Source organism: Amphibalanus amphitrite, unplaced genomic scaffold (genome assembly GCF_019059575.1).
Source record: "Amphibalanus amphitrite isolate SeventyFive unplaced genomic scaffold, NRLGWU_Aamphi_draft 001266F_arrow, whole genome shotgun sequence".
In the NCBI taxonomy this organism is placed as follows: Eukaryota; Metazoa; Arthropoda; class Thecostraca; order Balanomorpha; family Balanidae; genus Amphibalanus; species Amphibalanus amphitrite.
In genome coordinates, this window is record NW_024882759.1 from 98,415 (window position 1) to 119,280 (window position 20,866).

General features: G+C 53.1%; 1 protein-coding gene across 7 annotated transcripts; it reads right to left on the reverse strand.

Annotated features, from left to right (window-relative positions):
• Positions 1–3,298: 3,298 nt before the first annotated feature.
• Positions 3,299–13,704, reverse strand: LOC122371646 (poly(U)-binding-splicing factor half pint-like). Of its 7 annotated transcripts, none has more exons than XM_043348101.1 (5): positions 13,586–13,704; positions 5,668–7,689; positions 5,408–5,490; positions 4,377–4,565; positions 3,299–4,093 (listed from the first exon to the last, which is right to left on the reverse strand). In XM_043348101.1, exon 2 carries the CDS (start codon positions 7,631–7,633, stop codon positions 5,690–5,692), a length of 1,944 nt encoding a protein of 647 aa, XP_043204036.1. In that variant the 5' UTR covers positions 7,634–7,689; positions 13,586–13,704; the 3' UTR covers positions 3,299–4,093; positions 4,377–4,565; positions 5,408–5,490; positions 5,668–5,689. The 7 variants fall into 7 exon arrangements, with proteins under 7 accessions (XP_043204036.1, XP_043204035.1, XP_043204037.1 ...); XM_043348100.1 differs by having other exon boundaries at positions 4,377–4,964; XM_043348102.1 differs by having other exon boundaries at positions 4,377–7,486; positions 7,520–7,689.
• Between the last annotated feature and the right edge of the window lie 7,162 nt (positions 13,705–20,866).

Consider the following 20,866-nt stretch of genomic DNA (forward strand, 5'->3'; position numbering starts at 1 on the left):
TCGACACATTCAGTGTTGCACAAATAACGCTTGGCTTTAGCTGAACGAGAATTGATGAGGAGTGAGAAACACGTATCCCTGAATTTCTACATAAAGCCTAATCAAATTTTTAATCCACTCCAGATACGAGCTTATACCGGTAAAAGGATGACCGCTGAGCAATGTTCCCTGGTCAGCACTCAGCATCGTTTCACCACCCTCCACAAACAATCCGCCCCGCTCCTTTCTGCCAACTATGCCTGTCGTGACCGGCGTTAGTCAGCCGACTGCTAAAGGCCAAGGTCAAGGTGACCCGCAGCGCCGTCCATCCGCGGTATATCGCCGGGGCATGGCGTGTCGACGTTCGTTGACACGGAGCGGTCCGTGTTTTCACCCTCAACGACAGACCGTAACGATCCACCCCGATCCTCCCCGCCTGTCGTGAGGTTTAGGAGAGCTTAAACTGCACGGCCGAGCGTGTTATCCCGGAGACACGACAGCTCATGGGAACTGTCTCACTGTCTCGCTCCGTCCGCTCCGCGAGGATGATGCTGTTCCGCGAAGGGCAGCGGTCAGGGGCATCTGATTCTGAGCTGAGCCAGCCTTTCATGCTCGGCTGCCCGTCACGGCGTCCGGTCTTTTGACATTGAAAATGAATGTCGGGCATCGTCGCCTTTTCATTCAGGCGCGGATACAAGGGGGGGGCCATGGGGGCCATGGCCCCCCCCTTGGCCGATTTTTTTTCAAAAATAAAATAAAAAGTTAAAAAGTTAAAAAGCTGAAAAGGGGGCCTCCTGAAAATAAAGTGGCCGAAATCCGATGAGTTTTTTTATCCTACCCACTTAGTTATTTCTTAGAAGACTAGCTGAGAAGACTTCTTTGTTAGAAGATTGGTAAAGCTTTTCATAACTTGGAGGTCTCTTATACTCACAGAGAAGACCACTTTTACAGGGCCTCCTAACCTGCACAGAGGGCCTCCAAGCCTGCACAGATGTTGAGATGTTGCCTGAACAGCTAGATAAGCTCAATAGACGCAGTTTTTTTTTTTGGGGGGGGGGCCCAACAAGTGGGAAGATGGGGCCTCCAACAGGTGGGATTACGGGGGGGGGCCTCCTGGTTTCTAATGGCCCCTCCCTTGGAGATTTTCTGGATCCGCCCCTGTTTTCATTTATATTTTCCAACAACCTGACATTCTCTGTATCGCCGTTGACGTCCGTTTCTAGTGCAGATAAATCCATCCCCTTGTCAAAGTGTGTCCACAGCAGGCTACTCCTGCTAAGATAAGCCCTCAGGAAGGAACTGAACTTGCTTACTCAGTACTCACTACTCACTAAGACCAGCCGTTCATCTATGTCAGATGTTGTCCCTTCCCCCTCCCCCCCCTCTCTCTCTCTCTCTCTCTCTCTCTCTCTCTCTCTCTCTCTCTCTCTCTCTTCCTCGATTCAACCACAGCTCTGTCGTTTCCATCATCCATATAAATCTGTTACTTTCGGGCCTCCCCACCACGCCTCCGCTGGCAGCGCTGCCACCGCCCCACGAACGTCCGTGGGCGGTCTAGGGGGTCACCCCCAGGGAGCGGCAGGGGGGGGGGGGTAGGTCCGGGAGTCGCCAGCCGCCGTGGCCGACCTTGACTCTCATGACGCACCGTCGGCGCCGGCGAACTCGACGATCAATGCCTGGCAATGGACGGGAGCGTCGACCTGCCGACCGCCGGCGGCGACTTTGTCGAGCCCGTGGGCGGCGGACCGAGCTCCGAGAAATGTCCCGAGCGTCCCGAGCCCCGAGGCGGAAACCCCCTGACCCGACATGGACCGGATGCTGGGGGCGGCAGGGGAGGGTGGTATGGGTTCGCGGTGGCGGGGGAGGGGGAGGCGGGTATGGGCCCGGGGTGGCGGGGAGGTGTGACTCTGGGTCTGAAATTGGATGGCCGGGGAAGGTGTGGTGTGGTGATAGGTATGTAGTGCGGGGGAGCTGTGGTCTGTGATTGGTCTGCGGTCTGCGTCTGGCTGTGTGAAGGGTGTGCCGGGTCTGGACCTCGGGAAGCGGAGAGGTGGGGATATGGTCATTTGCGGCGGTTCGAGCCCGAATGTGTCCATGCTTCCTCAGCTGCTCCCACTGCAAAGGTCCCACTCCCACTGTTTCGGAGATGATCCCAAACGGTTGTCATGGGGTGTTGCCATGCTGAAGGCCCAACCGTATTACTGAGGCATGGCGAGTACACCGCAGAACAAATTAAGACGCCGTGAATTGAACAGTAAACTGCGATCATACTCCTAGTCCTTAGAGTAACCGCTCATGTCACCGCTCTCCTTCCCCGTTCCGGTCGCCCGTCCGGACTTCCCTGGTTTCCCGCCACTGCCGTGCTCCTCGGTCCTCGGTGCCATCTTTTCCTGCCAACCGATGTCATCAGCCCCCTGAGTTCGCGTGCAGCCGGCACGGACTCAGATTGGCGCCGCGGACGCGGGAAGTCAGCCCCCTCACTATGTGGGTCACTGGCATTGGCGCGGGCGGCCGTTTTCCCGCCATTGTCTGTTTCAGATGGCGCGCTGCACATCGGCGGTGGCGGGACGGACGGGCAGCCCTTTCAGGCCGATTGGAGGGCCGTATCGCCCGTGGCGCGGCCGGTCGGTCGGCGCAGGACGGTCGGTGGAGGACCGCCGGCGATCGGGGACAAGGTCAGAGCTCGGCCGGCGACACGGCGAGTCCGCGCGCCGACCTCGGCGACATACGAGCACTCGGCGGCGTCCCCCCCCCCCCTCCTGCTCCGCCGACCACCCGCAACCTTGACGCACCGCTCAATGCGGCGGCTTGAATCGACGCAGCCGCCGCGCCCGGGTGCGGCCCGGCCGGACGGACGCTCGACCGTACAAACCGGGTTAGTTTCGGACGGGTGAAAAGTTCCGAGGGCCGGATGCTAATCTGACGGCGCGCCACTCCAACATTGACGCCTCGTGTGGGAAATATGGGTCACGGCGCACGCTTTTGATTGGACGAATCCGGCCGTCGCGTCGGCGCCGCTCCGCGCCGGCCATCCCGGCACGGCATTCACAAGTAGTTCCAATTACCAAATGACCGCGATTCCGGCTGGCCGGCGCGGCAGCGCCCGCCTGTAAATCTGGCCCGGTACATGGCAGCTGTGGCCTTGGGTCGCCCTGGAAACGATCCGCTGCAGATACCGGCCCGTTCCCGCGAAACCGTGCAATCTTATCACCTCGGGAACATGGCGGCCACTCCCGGCGCGCCGCCAACCCACCGGTGTTCCTATAACGGACCGCTGACCTCCAAACCCTCCCGGCCGACATACAGGCAACACACCGCCAAAAACTAACCCATGTATTCAGCCGCTGCGGACCAGGGTGGGGCCGGTGGGGTTCGCGCCCACTTCAAACACCTCACCGGTCGCCTGAGCTCCGCACCAACCACAAACTAGCGCAGTCGCGAACGGCGCTGGTCACTTAACGGTAACCCCTGCTCATTCCAACCGGGGAATGAAATGACGGCCCCACGCGGGGAGTACATTAAACACAGCTCACGCATCCATCCGGTGCTCGCAGGTAAACAAAGCCGTCCGCGCGGGGAACGGTGGGGCTGCCGGGACATCGGCAAATCACACTCTCACTAACTCACTTTCACACTCTCACTAACTCACTCTCACAGTCACTCAGACGACGGTAAAACGCGCCCCATTCGGCGGCGGTGGGCGGAGGCAGCATTGGCGGAGTAGATAAATCACACATGACCCGAACAATAAAACACGTCTGACGCTTAATAGCGTCACGTCCAGCGTCACGTTACACTTGGTCACTCTGCACTGGCCAGCCAAGACACCACAAATGCGTGTCAAACACCCGCGCCGGCGCAAATCACTCTCACACTACCAAGTGTTCACTCACAGACGTTGGAACACGGTGAACGATGATGCTGATGAACTTTCAAGCGCACACTCGCACACGTGACTTCGGAGTGTTACACTCTCATGGCGGCATATGAATGATGACTGTCACCTCTCAATGCTTCGTTGGTAGGACGCTGAGAAGGGCAGCTTCACATGCCCCGACGTTCGCAGAGGTGACATCCAGAGCTGATGACAGGAGAGGTCGCGGCGTACTCGTGTCTGCAACAGACGGACAGCAGTTATATGTTGTTCAGAAAACAGAGCAGAGCTCCTATCACCGAATTGAACTGTAGATCTTAACGCTTAACTCAGTGTAAAATAAAAATGAATTCCTTTTTCAGGTACATAGCAGGAAATTTAAAGCTCCATGTAGATGTATCATTTTCTAAGCTTCTGATCACCGTCAACAATTTTAGCTGCAAACGAACAAAGAATCACAAGAAGCTGCGGTGTCTTAGTCTCCCCACGGCCCACACCACGTTCATAACCCAGCGGTCTGTACCTGCGGGCCGCCGGCCGCCGGCTGGCAGTCGCTCGGTGTCGGTGTGTCCATCCGTCCGCCGCTGGAAGCCGCCCGCTGCTCCGTCCTCCGTCAGAGCGCCGTCCAGGACCCCCTCAGCCGCCGCTCACCGTTTGTCGTGACCCAGTCATGGCGATCGGGCACATGAAACGCGAGCATACCGAGACACAACTGAAACGGAGGCACGAGTAAAGCACATGTCGAATTCCAGACGCGAGTGCGAGACACGCAACACTGAGAGAATGATAGCACAACGTGAACAATTAGCTCTTTGATGAATGGATCTCGGACGGACTGCTGGAATAGGACGGACCAGGGGCAGGACCGCTAACGCGACAGGACGACGGAGTGTGAGGGAGGACGGACTGCCTCGGGCCAGGTCAGGCAGTTTCAGTATACGCCGCGGCTAAGCCGCTGAACAGAGGCAGAGAGGGAGAGAGACACGGGCCGGGCGGGGGACGGGGCAGACTTTAGAGGCGTGTCGCGGAACAGGCCAGTGGCCGGTGGTCGGCGAGCGCACGGCGCGGCCCGGCGCGGCCCTATCCGCTCAGCGCGGCGACGCACAGACGTCTGCGAACAATAAAAACACGGGGCGGCCGCAGTCAGCTGCTGGTCCCGGGCTCGGCTGCTCCGACGCACGGCTGATTCCTCCAGACGCCACTCGTACCGCCGGCGATAGGCGCTGAACGCGGTAGGCCACCGAACCGTGACTGAGACTCGCTTCGAAAACTCCAGAGTCGCCGGCAAACACATGAGACACAGACACATATTCTGTGAGTAATCGGTACATTCGGAAGTCCCGTAATTTAACCGAAAGAGACACGAAAACACAGACATTCTAGGTGCAGAAGACACCGGACACATGTAGAGAAGGGCTGGACGAATAGAGGAGACGTAAGAACTTCACATCACATGATATGTAATGGATGACGGATAGTGTTTCACAGGACTTGTGCAGTGGACGATATGAGGCTGAACGGAAAGGGACGGCGGCTGACTGCCGCGATACTTACCGGGCGCCCTCGGAAGCTGTGGTTCGCCGTCCGTCCGCCTGATGTCGCCCATGTCGTCCTCCGTCGCCGCGCCGTCCGCCGCCCTGACGGCCGCAGAGCCACCAGGTCATCTCGAGCCGGGCCGCCGCCTGAAACCGCCTCCGCCACACAGATTAGCCGCCGCCGAGAGGAGCACGCCGTCCGCGGCCGCCCCTCGCACAGCGCACACTTGCACACGGCCACGCCACCCCCACACACTCGCCGCCCGCGCGGGCACGCACCTCGTCGGCCCGCCGGCACCGGCTAGCCGGAGAGATCTTCGTGCTCGTACAGGCTCATATCGTACGGCTCGGCCCTGACCAGACGGCCGCCGAAGTAGCGGCCGTTGAGAGCCGTGCGCGCCGCCTCCGCTTCCGGAACCTCGGCGAACTCGACGAAGATTTTGACGACCACCTCTGCGCCGTCGTGGTCGCCCTGCGCCTCGTGGTAGATAACGACGCGCTTCACCTGGCCGAACCGGTTGCACTCGTCGGTGATCTCGTCCTGCAGCGTATCATCCACATCCTCTGGGCCGACCATGTTCCGCAGCACCACCACACGGCTCTCCTGCGGCCGCATGAGCCGCTGCATCACCAGGTGTCGGCCCGAGTGGCCCTTGATGGACATGTCCTCCTGCTGTTGCAGCGTCTGCGGCTCGTCCTCCATCAGCTTCTTCTGCAGCTCTTCCTGGCGCCGCTCCTCGTCTGTGAGGGCGCCGGCGGCCGGCTGCGCCGCGGCGCCCGGCGGGGGCACGCGGATCGCTCCGCCGGCTCCGAGCGTGGGTACCACCACACCGGGCGGAGGCACACTGACAGCCGGGCCGGCCGAGGACACGGGGCCACCACCCCCGAGCTGCAGGGGCGCAGTCAGCACTGCTGGCGGCGGCAGCGAGGGCGCCGCCACCGACACAGCACCGCCGAGCTGGAGCGGGGCCGTGATCACCGGCGGAGGCGGCAGCACGTGCGCCAGCATACTCGGCGGCGGGTTCACAGGTGTCGCCATCAGCGGCACCGGCGGCCCGGGCGGCGGCGGCGCCGGTATCGCCGGGGTGGCGCCGGCCACGCCGATCGGCAGAGAGTTCAGCGGCGTGCTGAATCCGCCCCGGAGAACATTAGCTGTGTGTTGAGCGGCCTCCATCGACTGAATACGAGCCGACGCGGCCGCTACTGCCAGCGAGGAGGCCGTCGGCATCACCTGAGCGCCTGTAGTCGGCGGCAGCGAGCCCATCAGGATCTCCAGTGCGTTAGGCGGTGTGTTGCAGCGGCCGACGCGCAGGTACTGGCCGCCCAGATCAAACAGGTTCATGGAGGCGATGGCATCCATCGCCGCCTGCGGGGTGTCGTACTCGATGAACCCGTAGCCCTTATGTCTGCCGGTGCCGCCATCAGCCAGCGTGCACGTCACGATCCGACCGAACGCCTCGAATACACTGCGGATGTCCTGGTCGGTCAAGTCCTGGTGCACCGACGCCACGTAGATTCGGTTGTAGCTCTTGGCCTCCTCCTGGATCTGGTCAATGACAGCCTGCGCCTGCGGCATGTTGCTCGGCCGTCCCACCTTGATGTTCCTGCCGCCGATAATTACACCGTTCATCTGATCTAACGCCAGCTGCGCCGCCTCCGGCATCTCGTACTCGACGAACGCGAAGCCCTTGTGTTTCTGCGTGACCGGGTCCCAGGAGAGATCGATCGACTTGATGGGCCCGAACGGCAGGAACGCCTGCCGCACTGTGTCCTCACGCAGCTCGAAGCTGATGGAGCCCACGTAGACTCGACACATGAGCACCAGCGCCTGATGCCGCTGCAGCGACTTAGCCTGCAGCTGCTGGTGCGCGATCGTCTGCTTCATCAGCACCATCTTGATGCTCTGCTCCATGGCGAACTTCTTAGCCTTGTTGACGGCGTCCTGCTGGTCTCGGGACAACTTGGGTAGACCGATGCCGAGCAGGTTGGACATCAGACCCTTGTCCTTCTTGGAGCCCGGCCCGGTGACCAGGCTGCCCAGCTGCTCCAGACTCTCGTGCACTGTGAAGCGCTCCATGTCGACGGTGCTGGCCGGCGCGGCCGGTGCCGGCGCCGGCGCGTCTGCCGCCGCCGCCTTCAGGACGGCCGGCTCACCGTTGGTGGTCGCCGCATCGCCGCCGCCGTCGGCAGGAATGTCGGCGTCGACGGCACCGTTGCCGTTCGGCAGGTCCGCCACGTCGGCCATCCGGAGAGCGCAGATTGAGTCTGATCGTCTGAGAGTGCTGTCTGAGACAAGCCAAGCTAGAACAGAACAAAATGTGCATAACGTTAGTCATAAGGCCATACATCAGCACCGCGAATTACACAGGACAGTTATGACTGCGGCTGGGAGTTTTTCAGCTAGGTTCGAAGAAATGATTGAAAAGCATGAATGTGCCGAGATGAGCGCAGCAGCATCTCAATCCGAGAGATACTGGCAGTGCGAAATAGGCAACACACATACATTGGATCAGATCGCTTGATGCCTAAATTTCTTTGTACGCACTCTACAATGGAATACCAAGTAATCTGGTGTCTGGCTGCAATCGATTTCCGAGAGCCAGTGTAGCACCTCATCAGAAGTGCGGTATTCTTTGTGGATATTCCTCTCCTATCTATTTGGATCATCAGGCATCGCCACATATCTTAAATTGGCGAGGAGGGCAAATTCAAAGTTATGTCACATTCTACCTTTCCATGGCCGTTAGTAACTCAATTTACGTTATTCGACGCGCCATGTACATAGAGAGAAGTGCTGCGGTGACTCACTGACGTGACTAACGTGAGGGGTGATATTTTTTTTTTTTTTTACTGTCTATGCAACAATCTGAAGGGGCACAATAATCTCCTTCCCAGTCTTCGTTTGATTGTGAGCTTAACTTCCTACGATCTTTCTAAAAAAAAACAATGGTTTTCCTTCTCCTCTTATCAATTTTGAAGTGAGGAAATTCCTCAACAAACAATACGATCGGGTACCAGTATCTTTTGATGTGCCCAAGCTCAGCAAATACGTGACTTTCCCGTACCTTGGAGAACATTCTCAAGCTTTAAAACATGCTATTAACGATATACTGACTACCTTCTACCCCTATGCTCAATTTCGTATCGTTCTGAGGAACCAGTTTACGATAGGCTCTTTTTTCAAATACAAAGATAGAGTTCCCAAAATGTGCTGCTCTGGCGTGGTATACAAATTCTGTTGCCCCTCGTGCGGGGGGTCGTACATTGGTTCTACCAGTGCACGCCTTAACACCAGAGTAAGCCAGCATTTAGGAATCTCTGAGAGAACGGGTAAAATGCTAACATCTCCTCTCCAGTCATCTGTTAGAGATCATTCAGATCAGTGTGACAACCGTTTTTCAAATTCGGATTTTCAGATACTAGGAAGATCGCCAACAGCTATGGACCTTAGAACGCTCGAATCTTTGTACATACATAGGGAAAAACCAAGCTTAAATGGCAAAAACTCAGCTGTGCCCCTTCAGACTGTTACATAGACACTTAGACAGTGTCCACCACTTGGTGCTTTTTTTTTACATATCATGAAATGTAAGCGCACTTCCCCAAAACGACTTCGGTAGAAAATATAAATCCTAGGCTGCATTCCGTTCGTTTCAATCTCGGAGGAAGCAGGAACGGTACTGCGGTGACGGTCGACGTCTAAGAGCATCAACATACATTATTTCATTTCGTAATTTCTCATCAGTGACAGGAGCATCAATACTTATGCCACTCATGTCATCCATAAGTCAGCCATAAGACCGCCGCGCACACGGGCAGAAATCGGAAAAAAGAGCCAGCACGCGGAATGGGAAAACAAGTTTACATTAAAGACTTTATTTTGATCCCGTGGCTGTAATGATAAATGGTAAACTATGGAGGTAAATTAGCCCAGCAACCCTTCTGTTCCTGAAGGAAGTTGACCGATACAGCTTCGCGGGTCTGGCAACAAACAACCCATTTTTTTGCGAAGTTATTTACTAAAAAGCGAACCCGTAACTTCAGTCACTTGACCTGACCTAAGACGCTACCGGTTAACCTGACACCTAAAAATCGGGTACCAATCGCTGCGAATTGTAACGGCACACACGCTCGTTTTTACCGCGAGGCTCTAGCTCTATTAGAAGCGAAACGGCGTGCTGGGGTCGTTTCAACCCCTCCGAAACCCATTTTGCTTGCGGGAAAATGAGGAACTTAAAGAAAGAACACCTTTCTAATTTTTTGCATGTCGATTTGCAATGACATGAAGTTTATTTTGAAAAAATAAAATGTGAAAAATTTTGGTCCCAAAAGTCATTAGAGGCAAATGAAAAAAGATTAAGGTTTTTGCTCAACAATGATTTTTTTCTTTGGAATTTTTAAATAGTAATATTAATTTTTGATTCATCGCAAGCTTTGTGTTGTTTACTTTTTGTTGGTTGCCTAACCCGTTCTTGAGTTATAGGCCATCAAACTCACCGTTACAAACCGAAGTTAAAAAAATGTAATGCAATATAACTAAAAAGTTTTGATCTGAGAAGTCTGATATTTTGCCAGGCGTCTTTGGGGCCTATGATTACCCCTAGGACCGATTTTAATTAAAATCTGAGAGATGAGGGTGACGGGCCCGGTACGATCTATCGTGGAATGCCCCAACTGTTTCATCATACCAATTGGACAATTCTTTATCTAACTGAGTACAGTAAATGTTCTGAAATTTATCATAAATTTGATTTTTTTACAAAAAAATGATCATTCTCACCCAGAGGTCGGGGTAACTATGATCACTACATTAAAATCACCTTATATGTGCCATAGGAGCCCTCAGAAGGGGCTTGTGTGATAAACTTACATGTTTTAAATAAAACCAAAGGCTTTGCTTGACAAAAACTCACACATTTTACAGCAAAACTATGAATAATTGAGGTATTAAAATAAAGTTGCATGTTCCAGGTCTAAACTCACATTACAGAGCTATAAGCAGCAAAATTAGCTACTTTAACCCACGCCCGGCTGGGGGTCCTGGATTTCCACGCCCTGCTGGGGGGGGGGGGGGGGTGTTTGAACCCCCCCTTGATACGCAGAAGGCGGCGTTCGAAAGAGCGCCAAAAATAATGACGATATCACTTCAGTCACTTTTTCGGTCAGGTCAAAGGTCAGGTCACCAGGGGTCATTGAAGGCAAAATTTCGACGATTTTCAGGTCGAATGTCGACAATTTTTTCTCAGATTTGACCTAACGTCAACGGTTTTGCCTGCAGGGGGCAAACACTGCAAAAATAGCCGATTTTTTCGGAAACAGTTTTTCTGCAATAATTTATGACCCAAGCCTTGTACGAGCTTACTTTTACCGGCATCGTGTTCCTCTCGTCAAGACGCATCGAATGAACTTTAACTTGACCTTGAAAGGTCAACTTGAAAATTTGACCTCAGGTCAAGGTCATGACCTGACCGGAAAAGGTCATGTTGCATATCAGTCGATCCGTATCGTCGAGCTGAACACATCTAAGGCGTTTTCACCGCTCTAGCATGCCTCTATCAAAAGTTATTTGCGAAAAACTGTTAGACACTATTTGTGACCTGAGACGACCTCAGGGGCATAAATAGGGGTCACGGACACCATTTTCATGTTCAGTGTGTTTTAACTGCTTGTAATTCAGTGTTTGGGAGTGTTTATAATGACTTTCGTCCAAAAGAGACGCATTTCAATTTTCTCCCATTGCACAGTGGCCCTTTTTCAGAATTAGCACGCATAAATTCAAAATATTTTTTCTCTTCTTTTGAGTAAAAAGCAGTCTAATCGTGTGCAAAACATTCCAAACTATCCGATGGTGCCATTTTTACCTCCTAAAAAATAATTATCTTTTGTAAAACTGACCGCAAAATAGAAGTTTGTCGAGAGGCGCGCGGACACCACCGGCGGACCTTAAAAAGTAGGGTGAGATGAACATCAATTTGTAAGGCTTTCGGCGAGAAAATGTTAAAAATTAGTGGCACGGCTGTGAAGCTGAGTTTACGTAGAAGCCCTAGAAACCACAATTTTCATTGTATAAACTTCAATAGACCACTTTTGCCGAATATTGTGGACACAATAACAGGACAATTATTAACTGGAGATGGCGGCATACATATGAAGCTTTATGTTAAGTAGCACACTCTGGAACATGTCGTATTATACATCGTTCGAATCGCCGATCTCTTCTGACCATGTCCACCAAAGGGCATCGCGCCATTTTGCGCCATTTTGCTTCTACGGTGGATAATGTGAGCCAGTTCAGTCCGCGAGCGGCTGTGGCTCCTGTTCGATACGACTAAGCTCATTGACCTGGCTCGAAGCTGGTGTCACCTGGTGTGCGCCTAAATGTGGCTCGACTTTTGCCATAAGATGTGCTAATTGAAATTATACTAACGGTGGCTGGCAACAGCTGTAGATGCGGTCACGTGACGCCCTGGGGCGTCCTGGCGGTCAGTGCAGCGCGGTCGGCTGGCGGGCTCGCCACACTTGCGTTCGGAGCGGCCTGGCCGGCGGGCGAGCCGTGCGAACGTGCGCCAAATCTTGGCCCGAGCGGCCTGTCGCTGTTGGGCCGAATCTCCTTGGGCAGTTCGTTTCTTTTCTTCTCTTTGCATTGGCAGGGAATACGTCCTTGATCACGTGGTGATGTCTTGCACCACTTTCAGGTATTGTGGGAATTAATGCGTGCTAATTCTGAAAAAGGGCCACTGTGCATTGACTTATAATGGGGAGGTCGCTAAATTGACCTGACCTTAGGTCACCGATATCAAAATTCTGAGATATACATTTTATAGATACTGTTACCCTTATCAATCGCTGAAAGTTTCAAAGCGATCGGTCACTCGGTGTAGCAATGGCAGACATTGAAACTTTTATGAGGTGAGGTCACTTCAAGTGACCTGGTGACCTGACCTTGAATGACCTTGGTCTGAAATTTTCACAACATGTGTAGAATTGATGTATAATAAGGTGTACCAAAAACGGCGGCACCGTTTTTGAGATATTCGCGAAAAACCACAAGGGGGGTGTTCAAACATCCCCCCCCCAGCAGGGCGCGGGTTAACCTCTGACTTCAAAATTAAGTAACAGTCACAGATGTCCTAAGCCACTGCAAACTACCTGTCCTACATCACACTTTGTCTGCTGGTGGCTGTGGGATCACTTGCCACACTGCTCATGCCCCTCCCAGTTGATTGTCTTTTTCACTTCCCATTGATGCTCCAATTACCACTGAGATAGAGCAGCTCAATGCTCATCCTCCGACCTCCATCCTCAGTATCAAAGCCTTTGCTTTCTCTTTCTTTACCTGGGTCTTTCTCATCTTTACCATTATTATTGCTGGAGATGCTAGAGAATTTATACTCCATGCCAATGACAACAACAAAAAAAAAAGTTGTGACATAACATGATTATTTTAACTGGGACTAAACTCTTAAGTGTCTGCTATAATGCTTCATTGCTTTATTTAACCATTGGCATAACAAATACAGTTCACAGCAGCAAAATGCTCATTTTAGGCCCAAAACTGGTCTATGATCAAAGTCACCCCGGGTATCATTGTCACCCTGGTGTAGGGTATCTCGGTAGTTACTTGGCTGATTGTGCTGAAGCCTGAAACTCAGCATATATGTAGGCACCCACTAGGCATTGCATTTCCATTTCCCACAGTTGTGGTATTGCTGCATGTGTGCAAGTGCAGGGGTCAATTCCAGATTTTGAGAATGGCTGGACCAATTGCGCTCAAATTTAGTAACCGATCAGGGACCAGTTAGTAGGGTGCCGTGCAAAAGTAACTTGGGATCCAACTTGCATGCGCACATGTGCATGGTGCCCTTCCAGATCTTGAGAACGGCTGGGCCAATTGTGCTCCAATTCGGCACATTGCTGCCTGCTGGAGAACGGATGGTAGCATTCTATACAAAATTCCAACAGCATACCAACAGCATCATATTGCTGGCTGGGAAATAATGTTAAGTAGATGCGAATTCCACTCAAATTCAGTAAAAATTGCCCGTTAACATTACGCCCCGAAACCGAAAAAAAAACATTCTCGTTTATCATTAAGTTAACCAGACCATTTGTGACGCCCTTCAGCGAGGAAAAACAATTTCTCTTAAGGACTCGTATCAGGGCCATCTATAGACTCGTATACGAAAATGTTACTCACTAAAAAACGTCTTTCAGCACATATCTTCAAAAATTGTGGAAAATTACAAGTCCACACCAACCACAATCGAAGGTAGACGAAGAGTGGCGCGCCAAAAAACGCTTAGCAGCGTGTTTCACGATTTGTGCGGGAATTTTATAACAAATGACGCTGCTAAATTATAACAGCTCATTTTTAAGTAAAAAAGGAAGGATGATAGAGTTTCATGGTGTCCAAAATTTGCTACACAAACTTTAAGAGGTTATAAAACTTCCCGTACTATACTGTTGTGTAATCTTAGATCATAGGTGCGGGAGCCGGGGGGCAGTGGGGGCAGCTTGCCCCCCAACTCTGGGGCCTTGGGCGCGGTGGCCCCCACAGCTTTGAGACGGGTCACGGAATACCACACTTTTTTTGCAAATGTTTTCTTTTTTTGTTGAAAAAGCCGAGGGGTGAAAAATAAGTGGCCTAAAACCGGTGAGAAAACTAGATTTGGGGGTACCCTAGGTAAATCTCTATTATGGTGTGCCCCCCCCCCCCCCCCCCCCAGTCGGAAAGTGGCGGAAAGTGGCTACTTCGAGTGGCGGATCACCAGCTCAGGCACCATCTCACCAAAAGAAAACCAGAGGGGTGTTCACGGGCACCGCACACTGCTGCGTGCGGTGTGTGCGCTGCGTCCAGCAGGCGTGGGGGTAGGGGATGGGTAGGCGGCTCTGACGTCACGGCTGCGTGCGGTGGACGGTCCGCTGTGGCCAGTCCCGACCGGCCACAGCGGTCGCTGTGTGCGGTGACGCAAGGCTGACGTAGGGACGCAGTGGGCGGAGCTTGGAGGCTGTGTGCGGTCCGACCGCACACAGGAGAGCTGTTCACGGGCCCTGTGTGCGGTCGGACCGCACACAGCCTCCAAGCTCCGCCCACTGCGTCCCTACGTCAGCCTTCCGTCACCGCACACAGCGATCGCTGTGGCCGGTCGGGACTGGCCACAGGGGACCGTCCACCGCACGCAGCCGTGACGTCAGAACCGAACAGCTCTCCTGTGTGCGGTCGGACCGCACACAGCCTCCAAGCTCCGCCCACTGCGTCCCTACGTCAGCCTTCCGTCACCGCACACAGCGATCGCTGTGGCCGGTCGGGACTGGCCACAGGGGACCGTCCACCGCACGCAGCCGTGACGTCAGAACCGCCTACCCATCCCCTACCCCCACGCCTGCTGGACGCACCGCACACAGCGCACGCAGCAGTGTGCGGTGCCCGTGAACACCCCTAGGGTCCGTGAACAGCCCTCTGCTTTCCCACGGAACTTTTCTCGGTTTTCATCGAGCTCTACTAGTGATTTGACCCCAGCTATAGCCACTAAACGGCTGCCGGCATTCAAATCTTCCCGAGCCCCAGGGACGACGGACCGCGCTCCCGCGCCGCGCGCAGAGCCCCACGGACGCCAGCCGGCGGCCGTGTCGCCTCACCCTCCCCTCCAGCTGAGAGCCCCGCCGGCCCGCGTGGGTGGGGAGCGGCCGCTCGCGCTGCCCGCGTCCCACGGCGCGCCGCCGGCGCCCGCGGTGGCCGCGGCAGGGGCAGGAGCCGACCGGAAACGACAGGAAACCACCATCGGAATCTTCGTATCGGAAGCTTGAATATTCAAAGCCTCAAGCCTAAACTATTGGACCTGACCTATGAACTCCGCCAAAACAATTACGATGTCGTACAGTCGTGTACAGGTTGATGGTCCCCTACTCTTTATCCACCGGGTTCCTATGGCTCAGCATTGGCAGCAGCCGCCTGGTACCGGTAGGCTGTGCCGCATGACCCGAGAGTGAAGCGGCACAGCCTACCCACACTGTATGACACCGGCTCGGGTCGCCTGGTAGAGCGATTTGACCGGACGCTGCGTTACACCGGCTGGGGGAGGGGGGGGGGTAAGGGTCAGGCCTGTCTATTTGGCTCGGCTCGGTGGATGAGGCGGGCTGGAGTGTGGTGTGGGGCGGGGGTGATGTGGGGAGGGAGTGAGCGGACCTGGGGCTGGGTGTGAGTGGTCACTTGTCGCGTAGAACCGATCGTAATCCACCCTCCAAAAATTCGCTTTAGAGATATTCACAAAACCCAGGGGGGTTCAAACACCCATCTCCCAAGTGGGGTGCGGAAGGACAGGTAAGGGTCCATACGGTCTCCTCATGAATTGCAGCAAAGAAAGAAAACAGACCTGTCACCAGATAATCTTTCTGAAAAGTGGACTAATCGCATAGCCTCGGACACAGAAATAAACATCCAGCACGCGAAGCGTCTCGAACCGGGCCTCTCACTACCGGCCAGTTTGACAGTCTAGCACTCCTACGCTGAGCTACACCGGATAGTTGCCACGGCCGGGGCAAAGTCTGGCCGGACGGGCGGCGGGGCCGGGAGGTCGGCAGCAAAGTCAATGAATGTTTTTGTGGTTTCGGGTGCCGGTCGCTCTAGCTTGGTGGAATGATGATGGATCATTGGTAAAACTTTCAACGTTGAGTCCCGGTTCGAGCCTCATCGGGGCTCCGGCTACTTTTCCGAGTTAGGATCTGGTTTGATTTTAGTGGTTGCGAGCCATTTATACGGTTTTATATCTACATGTCGATTGTCGATTGATTGATTGATTCATTCATTCGTTCATTTAATACATGTCGACATTTAGCATACGAATTGACATCCAGGACCAATCCGATCAATCTACCATTTTCATAAGCGTATTGCCTAAATATCATGCATATATGTGGCACAAGACCTATGGTTGCCTCGATACCGTGCAAAATCACGTTTTGCACAATGCACAAGTAAATTATATTCGCTGGGTCGTCCGTGCATTGTGCTTAGCAAAAACAGGAATGCAGTTGTTAACCCTCGCATGTGTAGGGGGGGGGGGGTCGGATGGACCCCCCCCATGGTTTTTCGCGAATAACTCGCGTAAAAAGCGGCCGATCGCGACGAAACTTTCAGTACCCTCGCATTGATCAATTTTACACCTACCCTGAAAATTTCATGACCCTGACCCAAATGACCTTTGACCTGTGACCTCTTTTCCGAGACCATGTTTGGCCGGAATCGCGATTCGGCGTACGTCGGCTCGCATTAGCCGTGCGTTTGCAAGCTTTTCGTGGTTTCAAACGTTCAAACATGTGATTTGATGTTGCTCCCATGCATTAGGGTGGGTGTCAAGGTCACCTGAAGGTCAGGTCAGGTCATTGACCTTTGGTGACCTCGGATGACCTCGGTTCACTTTTTCGAGTTTTACATGTTTCTAGGCTAGTTTTTGGAGCTGAACTCGAATTTAGCAACCATTTGAACATTTACGAAGTAGTTTTGGTGCCTTCGTAACATGTTACGAAGCTGTCAGAGGCGGTTGACACGTACTACGAATACCCGTCACAACGCCTGCTGGTTGACCTGACCTGACCTGACCCGACCTGGTCTAAATGCTTAAAGACATCATCTCTGATCAAAACTAACACGATATTCGTGATCAGCACCCCGAAAAACCCCTTAGCAGCCACACTTTACGACTTTCTAATAGGTCCCGATTTTCCCGACTTTGGGTCATTGACCTGACCTGGAAGGTCAACCAATGACCTAGGACCTTAAAATTGGGTATCATCGGCTTCCTCTCGTCACGGGCAACACGCTCGTTTTTTCCGCGAAGCTCTAGCTCGATCAGGGGCCAAACGGCAAGGGGGGGTCCAACCGACCCCCCCTACACATTAGAAGCTGGAAAACGCCGCACACATGCGAGGGTTAAGCGACGCAAAATGTGCAATGCAGCAAGTGACCACACACACCCGCCCAGCCCCCATGGTCCACAAACACGCCCCACACCACTCGCCAGCCCACGCCAACCACCGAGACGAGCCCCTCCCCCCGCGCTGGTCTGACGCGACAGCTGGTCTACAAAGCGCTCCACCCGGCGACCCGAGCCGATGTCAAACAGCGCGGGTAGACTGTGCCGCTTCACTCTCGGGTCATGCGGCACAGCCTACCGGTACCAGGCGGCTGCTGCCAATGCTGAGCCATAGGAACCCGGTGGATAAAGAGTAGGGGACCATCAACCTGTACACGACTGTACTACTGTCGGAGACCTGGCTACGCCCTTCTACGCCAAACAGACTTTTAGTGCTCCCTGGCTACTCCCTCAGCCGCACAGACCGACCTGATGGCCGCGGGTACGGCGGCGTCGCGATCGCAACAAAATCGGATATCACATCAGTGCCCATCAAGTTCCCAAGTTTCGAGCGCGGCTGCAGCCAGCTCGAGTCAAAGTGGGCGCTGCTCAAGCTCGACAAAGGTCGTCAACTCATCGTATGTTCTTTATATCGCCCCCCTCGCCACTCCGAAACCGCTTTATGTGCCGATTTTGCCGACCTTGAAAATCAGTTACAAAGAGTACTTGTCGATCACCCTAGGACCCCGCTCGCCATCTGCGGTGATATAAACTGTGACCTGGCACCTGCTGAAGAAAGAACCCAACTTTCGTGCACGACAGCATCTCAGCAGCTTCCTATCGGACTACTCCCTAGACCAGCTAGTAACAACTCCGACTTTCACTTCCGGTTCGCTCCTAGACGTGTGTATGGTGAACAAAGTGGACCTCTTCTCTAACACCCGTGTTGAGTTTTGTCATTTTAGTCCGCATAAATTTATTAGCGTAGATATCAATGTTCCCAAACTGCGTCCGAAGCCTACAATCATCTCAGCTCGTTCGCTCAACCGTGTTGATGTCACTGCCCTTGATTCTGATCTGGAGCTTGTCGACTGGGAGCCTGTGTTTACCGCCGCGACTGTTAGTGATCAGTGGGATGCATTTGTGTCTAATTTTTTGCCTATTATCGACGACCACGCCCCACTCAAGCGCATTACCATTCGGAACCCCACAGCGCCCCCGGCCTCTGCTGCCACACGGAACCTTATGTCCCAGCGCCGCGCCTCGCTACGACTGTCCGGTCGTCAGTCGACAGCTTACAAGGAGCTGAATTCGCTCTGTTCGGGCCGCACTGCGTCGCGACCGGCGAGAAGAGCTACTGAGAAATATCTGTGAGCGGGGTCCCAATAAGGTCTGGCAGTCTATCAGGACAGTTGTAGCAGGGGAAAAGGACGGTCCTAGTGTGCAGCCAAATTTACCCGCCGATGAACTAAATTCATTTTTCGTCTCTGTCGGACCTCGCATCGCTGCGGAGGTCCGGTCTCTTAACCCGGCACCGCCTGGGCTATTTCCGTACCCACATCAGCCTGGGGGGGGGGGGGGGGGGTCGGATCCGACCCCCCCCCCCTGTTATCTCGAGAACCAATGGTCGTATCGAGCCCCGCGAGGCGGCGTTCGAAAGGTCTCTACGAGACCTTCCCAAAGCACTCTTAAGATTTTAAGATTGAGGTCAACTTTCGGGTCAAGGTCAGGTCAAAGGTCAAATTCAGGGGTTTTGCATGATTAGGCTTACGGACAGCGGAATCGATAGCTGCTGCTCGAAACTCACCACAAATGACCTCAAAGACCTAGTGAAGGTACCATGTGCGTATAGGGGTCATACTAAGTACGGGTCAAGGTCAGGTCAGGTCACGAAAGGTCACGGTTTTCACTTTCTGCTACATGGGCGTGCGACACATGTTTTATGGCTTATTTTTGACGCCAAATCCGATGGTAATGGTTATATGTGACCCCAAGTCACTGTGCTGGTGATAAGTGTGCATTGAAAGCATAAAAAATCGTTTATACCATACATAACTAAACGAGGGCTAAGAAAAAAAGTCAATTTTTCAACTTTTTATTTTTGACATAAAAATGCACTTTTCTAGACCAGGTTTGTCCCAGGAATCTAGTGGTGCCATTTGTTTTCACATGCGATGTTCAGAAATGCCTCTAATTCGCGAAAATGCTGATGACGTCACCATGCCCTATGCATGTTGGAGCTATTTTTTACAATTTGGGGGTCAAAAATCAAGAAAGAAAGTTGAAATTTGGGACATCTAATGTTCTAATAGAGCTCTATAACATATATTCCGGTTTTTTGGAAATTCTCAAAATTTTGGATTTTATTAGCTGTTTTCCAAAAAATATAGTTTTTTGAATTTTTAGGGGTGAAAAACGCATTTTATGGAAAATCCGAGATAGCCATTTTAAAGAACGCGTTGAGCTGCGTCTTTTCATGTCCTTAATTTGCAATTTGCTTAAAACCTCGATTTTTGGCGATTTTTTAAACATTTACCATTTTTTGACTGAAAACGCCATGTAGTTACATCACTAAAATCGATATATCTCAGAAATTTATAAAAAATTTTTTTCTTAAAAATTGCACAGGAGACGTCAAATTGATGGGGGAGAAGGTATGCGAAGTTTCAAGTTGATAGCGCAAGCGGTTCATGAGTTATTCAAGAAAAACGGAGGGGGGGTCGGATCCGACCCCCCTCCCCCAGGCGGTCGCGGGTTAACACCACTACCGATCTGAACGTTCGCCTCCCCCGGGTCGGTGCATGTCGTTTCCAGCTCCGCGCGGTCACTCTCGGCGAACTCGGTCACACTATCTTTGGCATGCGCAACTCAGGCGCCAGTGGTACTGATGGCATTTGCATTCGAATGTTAAAGTCCGGCTTCTCAGCTATCGGTCGCGTCATACTTTACATTATCAATACGTGTATTACCAACTCCGATATCCCCGAGTCCTGGAAACATTCCACAGTCCACCCCATCTTCAAATCTGGCAGCCCCTCAGACCCCACCAACTTTCGACCAATCTCATTAGTCCCCGTGATTATGAAGGTTGTGGAACGCCTTGTACATCAACAGCTTTACCACTACCTCTCAAATAACTATCTCCTTGCCTCCTCGCAGCATGGTTTTCGCCCCCGACACTCCACAGAGACCGCTCTGCTGTCCGTCACAGACCAAATCCTCGCAGCCTCTGATAGGGGAGAACTTTCACTGCTGTGTCTCCTTGATTTAAGCAAATGCTTTGATGTCATCGACCACGAACTTTTACTTCAAAAACTGGCTATGCACGGGATCGAGACCTCTTGGTTTTCTGCTTTTCTCACGGGACACACCCAGAGCGTGTCCCTATCCTATCTAACGGCGCCGGAGGTAGAGTACTGTCGCGGCCGCTTCCAAATAATATGGGCGTCTTCCAAGGATCTGCCCTGGGATCGTTACTCTTCACCATATTTTCGAACAACCTCTCGCTATACGCAGGTGACGCCACCGTTTTCCAATATGCGGACGACACCCAGGTTCTAGTGAGCGGCCGTGCCGACGACCTCAGATCGCTTATCTCTCGCATGGAAGCTTCACTCGCATCAATC

What these genes read in the sequence shown, in the direction of transcription:
- LOC122371646 (XM_043348101.1), bottom strand. Translation starts at nt 7,633, where the DNA reads ATGGCCGACGTGGCGGACCTGCCGAACGGCAACGGTGCCGTCGACGCC.